We start from the raw sequence: 6,210 nt of genomic DNA on the forward strand, positions 1-6,210 counted from the left end.
AAATACATTTAACTATAACAATATCCTCCAGAGAAGATACGCATTTTCTAAAGTAGCACCACTAGGATTTCTGCAAGGTAAAAATTAATGCTTCTTAGCTTCAAAATTCGAGTTAAAGTCTATTTCAATCTCTATAACTATAACGTAGAACTGTTTCAACTTCTGGAGGTCAATGAGAACAGCTTGACAAAGCCAGAAAAATCCATTGATTCTTTTTTTGAGAATTTATAAAACTATAAGATAGAAGACAAATTGGGGAGGTATGTTTTAATTATAGAGTAAATTACAAAATTTTTTATAATACTTACATCTATTATACTTACATTCAATAGTTTATAAATCTCATATTTATACCCAGTTAAATTAACAGTGTTTATAAAACCGTTTATCTCATGCAAAAAGTCAAAACTATCCTTAAGTGGAGAGGAGATATCCACATTTTTGCTATATCTTTAGATGGCTGTTAAGATTATTTTAGTTATTTTCAAAAATTTTCCGACATAGCATTTGTGTCTCATTTAAGATTAATGGTTTGACTTATATTTTGTTAAATTATGGGGATGAAAATAAACATAAAAAATAAGCTTAAGTTTTTCAAATTATTGAATGTAAGTATACATTACCTCTAATCTCAAAATAATTGTTGTAATTTACTCTTAATTATATCTCAAATATATTATACTGAGAATCAATAATAACAAACATGTATATATCATCAAAACCTCATCTCTTTTTTTTTTCTTTTTTTCTTTTTTGCTAAAACAAATAGGAGGGGGGGAGGGGAAGACCCGCCCAGATAGCTGCTCCCACTGGGCTCCCTTTCCATTAGAGAATGTTCGATGCAGATAGACGGAATGGCCATTCTTACTCATACCCTCTCCGACCCGTAGGTTACCTTATATGTAAGTACGTCATCCCAGCACCATCTCAGTACCGACGGATCAAATGACAACTCCACCGGGCAAACCAGATCCTCTAAATACAGCACAATTACCCAACAAACCATTAGTTTGTTAGAAACTTAGAATCCAAAATACCCGGGGTGTACGAGAACAAGCACACCATATTATCCTAGAACTTATTTAAGTTTGGGTAGGTCCATCGTTGGGCCAGCCTGGAGGCTCCACACCATCTTTCCCAATACAACCGACTCACTCCGTTCCCCGAAAACGACACGGGAACGGTTGTCCTCCCGACCGACCGCTCCAGCAAAGCATCCCCCGCATCCGCACACCGGAGGTGGGTCACCGGAGCACCAATCAACGTCCTTATAACGGTATCACACGCCCGAGAGGCCCGATCGATCCGCTGCTACATAAACGGGTGAGCGGACACCCCGTGACCACTCCCAGCCTCTAAATAAAATCCCTCTCTAATCCCTCCACCGTCGTCGCTCTCCGCTCCCCTTCATCCATACCCCCCCTCCTCGCCGGAACCGAAGCTCGGGCGCCGGAGGCGAATATGAGGGAGATCCTCCACATCCAGGGCGGGCAATGCGGGAACCAGATCGGGGCCAAGTTCTGGGAGGTGATCTGCGACGAGCACGGGATCGACCACACCGGGAAGTACTCCGGCGACTCCGACCTCCAACTCGAGCGGATCAACGTATACTACAATGAGGCGAGCGGGGGGCGGTACGTCCCAAGGGCGGTGCTCATGGATCTGGAGCCCGGGACCATGGATTCGGTGAGATCCGGGCCCTTCGGCCAGATCTTTCGCCCGGACAACTTCGTCTTCGGCCAGTCCGGGGCCGGGAACAACTGGGCCAAGGGGCACTACACCGAGGGCGCCGAGCTCATCGACGCCGTTCTGGATGTCGTCCGGAAGGAGGCCGAGAACTGCGACTGCTTACAAGGTTTGTGACTTAAAATAGAGAATGCTCGCATCATCTTGGACCTTTATACGTTTTCCTTCTTCTTTTTTTTTGTTCGCATTATGTCTGATCTGTGGTTAATTTGGTTTTACGATGTAATTTTCATATTTTAGGTCTATTTGGTGAGGATAAGGTTTAGGATTTTGTGCTATGTATGCTTACTTTATCCTGTTTTAGATCTCATATTTTGTTTTGATATGATATATGGAATCTTATATTGTCCGGTTCTTTTTTTTTTGGAAAAAACATCTCGATGATGTTGTTGTGTCAGGATTACTGGTTTTCAAATCAGGGTTTCCTTTTATATTTAAGATTAATTTATCTTTTTGAGTATCACGATTTGCAAGTTAGGCATTTATATTTTGTCGACATTGTGAGTTTTAAGTTCATTTCTGTAATTCTTTTCCTTTCCTCAATTTCGTTATTTTACTTGTCATCGCTAGTTTAGTGTATGATTGTAGCAGTTTTGCCTCTCCACTTTCTCACAACTAGATATTATTTCTGTCTAATTAAATTGATTGGTTTCTTTTTTCCTTCAATGTTAATTTTTCTTCTTTGTTGAACCTTATATATAACAACATCTTATTTTGAATGTTAAAGTGCCAATATGGATTATCTATACGCGGGCTTGCATTTATTGTGTTATGTTTTACTTTTCCCCCTTTCCGCTCAATGCTTAGCTTGTATATTCTATGGGGTATATGAATTATGTTTTGATATAGTGCTATCTAATCTTTTTTTAAAGCAACACAATGTTATTGCTTAGTTGGCAGAGGGGAAGATCTTTTTGGCTCTGTTTTGTTACCATAGACCTGTGATTGACTTCTGAGTGAAATTTATAGTTTGTGCATGCTTCATGGAGATGGAAGCTCACCAAGTGGGTATAAAGGAGATGGAAATTAAATTTTACATATACATTGTAGAGGTCTTTCTGTTCATTGGTTAGATGGAATGAGATTCTTGAACGAGATTGTTATCCTCCAGATTCTTTACATGACTTGTGATCTGTTGGTTTTGCAATGTGTTGGCATCTTGGTTGGCAAGTTTAAGTGATGAGTATGTAGGTAATCTTATATATAATCTTATTTATACAGTGTTTTGCATGGCTTTATCTTCCAGATGTCTGTCTGTTCCCAGATTTGCTATTTTGATTATTTTTCATGAAACTTAAGGGGTAAAATTTGTTAGTATTCTTGTACTGGTGTTGTCCTTTATGATCTTCTGGTGATATCTTACAGCTGCAAGTATTGGGGTAGAAATTGGTGCTTGATTGAATGTATGTTATTGGATTTGTATGGGTAGCATGATCTCCATGGATGGATACATTTGCAAGTTCCAAAAATATATGACGTCGTGGTGTCTATTTCCTTTGCTCTTTGCTAAGTGATTGTAATACCTGCACATGTCAGTGTCTTCAGATTATTAAAAAATGAGCATTTCAAGATGATGATGATGATGACGATGAAAGTGATGATAATCATATTAATACTTTATATTTATGGTCAAGTATTCAAAAACCTTGATTCCATGTGTTCTTCAATACAAGATGGCATGTACTACAGCATCTTATGGAGACATCTGTTTTTGCTGGTTTTATGTGGACTTTCCGTAGCTGATGTACATGTTCTGTCATCAGACAGTCCTGCAAGTATACAAACCTCTGAGATTCAAGGGAAATCCCCTTTGCTACTGCAGCTAGTCTGGTACTTCTTTGTTGTTCCATGTAGACTTTTGTTTGAGATCCTTGAAAAGGGTGTAACAGCTATAGCTTCAAATTATGATGAATGCCAATGTTTGGTTAGGTGGAAGGTTTTTATCATACGTTTAACCTATGTTTTACTTTGGGCTTGAGCATTTTCAGGAAGTTTGTATGTCCTTGTCAGGAGTTAAGAATTGATGGTAAGAAATCAGCATTGCAAAGTTAAGATAAGTTTAGATGGAATGACCTTCTGAACTATTTTAATGAAACTAAGCTCGTTTCAGCATAGTAAGGGATAATCAGAGAAAGCTTGGTAAGCCATGATTAGATTATATTTGACCAGATATGCATAAAACCTTATGAACTGATGACATATTTTCCTTTTCCCCTTTTTCACATATTCCTGCTTCTGGATGATTGAATTAAACTTTAGGTTGATTAGGTTATCATATTATGGAGGTGTTGCATGCATTCCAACATATATGTATTATTCTTCTTTTCCTCTGGAAAAGCAAGCAAGGCTTTTGACTCTTAGATAAGGAATGTTTTGGGCCTATATGATCTTCTTTTATTACTTCAAATTTTTGTCATACATATATTGCCATGTGTCTGATTGTTTCAAAAATTTAGACTGTTCACATTTTAGATGGTGTTGTTATTTACCTGTTTAATTGCCTTTACAGGATTCCAAGTATGCCATTCTTTGGGAGGAGGCACTGGATCTGGCATGGGCACCCTTCTTATCTCTAAAATCAGAGAGGAGTACCCAGATCGCATGATGTTGACATTCTCTGTTTTTCCGTCACCCAAGGTCTCCGACACAGTTGTGGAGCCATATAATGCTACCCTTTCTGTTCATCAGCTTGTCGAGAATGCTGATGAGTGTATGGTCCTTGACAATGAAGCTCTCTATGATATCTGCTTCCGCACTCTCAAGCTTGCCACTCCTACCTGTAAGTAGTCTTTTTTTTCTTCTTTTTAATGAGTGCACTAGGGTAACTTTGTTCTCGTTGTTTGAGGATTCGGGTTGTTAATTAGAACTGGAGAAAAGATTGCTGAATTAGGATTATGATTTATTTATTCTATGCTGTTCTGGATTGCCCCAGATTTCCTGCACCGGTAGACATTATTACCTTGAGATAGTTGGATGGGGCATACTGCTTACAATATACAATTTATTCTAGTTGTTTTTTGTTATTTGATGGTCTTTATGCCTTAAAATTCTTATTCTTTCACTCTTTGTCTCAGTTGGTGATCTTAATCATCTCATCTCTGCTACCATGAGTGGTGTCACCTGTTGCCTAAGGTTCCCAGGTCAGCTCAACTCTGACCTCCGAAAACTTGCTGTCAACTTGATCCCTTTCCCCCGCCTTCACTTCTTCATGGTGGGTTTTGCACCCTTGACCTCTAGAGGATCCCAACAGTACCGGGCCCTCACTGTTCCTGAGCTGACCCAGCAAATGTGGGACTCTAAGAACATGATGTGCGCTGCTGACCCCCGACATGGCCGCTATCTCACAGCTTCTGCCATGTTCCGTGGGAAGATGAGCACAAAAGAAGTGGATGAACAAATGATCAACGTCCAGAACAAGAATTCATCTTACTTTGTTGAGTGGATTCCAAACAATGTCAAATCCAGTGTTTGTGATATCCCACCAAAGGGGCTGAAGATGGCATCGACATTCATTGGAAACTCTACATCCATTCAGGAGATGTTCCGCCGGGTAAGTGAGCAGTTCACAGCTATGTTCAGGAGGAAAGCTTTCTTGCACTGGTACACTGGTGAGGGAATGGATGAGATGGAGTTCACGGAGGCTGAGAGCAATATGAATGATTTGGTGGCAGAGTACCAGCAGTACCAGGATGCAACAGCTGATGAAGAGTATGAGGAGGAGGAAGAGGAAGAGGAAGAGATGGCCTGAGTTTTATATCACTTGCTTCTGATACCTTTTTCAGCTCAGGTTGCGTTCGGAGGCTTTAATATGTATTGTGTTATGAAAATACTGTTTTCTGTCTGTGTGCATTGTATGTCTCTGCACGAATGTGTTGTTTGTGATTTCTGGGCCTACAGCTTTCCTTATCATTGCTTTCGTTATGTTTCTATTTTGCGAGATATTATGTTTCTGTACAATCTGTGCCATTTCATTTCTGGAGCTGTATCCTGATTTATTTGCGCATGCATGGATTGATGATTCTCTGACAATTACGTATAGAAACTTGTTATCATTTAGGATGATCTTTTAAGTTTTACAAAGTTAGTATATATGTCTGCATCGGATAAGTAGGTACTGGCTGTTACTGCACTAATTTTTGTGATTTTCTTCGTTGCCATCTTAATAGAGTGATTGTTGCATGCCTGGTCTGGAAGCAGCCCAGAAGTGTCCGTCACTGGGGAAATTTCAAATAATGCCATCCTACTTGGCTGCTGCCACGTTTCAATGTGAGCAATTTATGGTCTACTGCATGGAATAGTTTATGTTGTTTTCCATTTTCTTGTGGAAGCTATACTTCAGGCATTGTCAACAGAAAAAAAAAAAAAAAAAACACATTGGTTTTGAAGGTTTGGCCTCATATCAAATGTGGTTCTGAAGGTGGACGGTGCATAGATCAATACTAACACCTTTCTCTTGCCATCCCT

General features: G+C 39.5%; 1 protein-coding gene across 1 annotated transcript; it reads left to right on the forward strand.

Annotated features, from left to right (window-relative positions):
* The first annotated feature begins 1,174 nt into the window (after positions 1-1,174).
* On the forward strand, positions 1,175-5,731 carry LOC103705420 (tubulin beta-7 chain). The gene is made up of 3 exons (XM_008789128.5): positions 1,175-1,855; positions 4,256-4,525; positions 4,821-5,731. Exons 1-3 carry the CDS (start codon positions 1,462-1,464, stop codon positions 5,492-5,494), a joined length of 1,338 nt encoding a protein of 445 aa, XP_008787350.1. The 5' UTR covers positions 1,175-1,461; the 3' UTR covers positions 5,495-5,731.
* The last annotated feature ends 479 nt before the right edge of the window (positions 5,732-6,210 follow it).

Source organism: Phoenix dactylifera, chromosome 9, assembly GCF_051530095.1.
Source record: "Phoenix dactylifera cultivar Ajwa chromosome 9, Ajwa_hap1_PhDact_Kaust_v1.1, whole genome shotgun sequence".
In the NCBI taxonomy this organism is placed as follows: domain Eukaryota; kingdom Viridiplantae; phylum Streptophyta; class Magnoliopsida; order Arecales; family Arecaceae; genus Phoenix; species Phoenix dactylifera.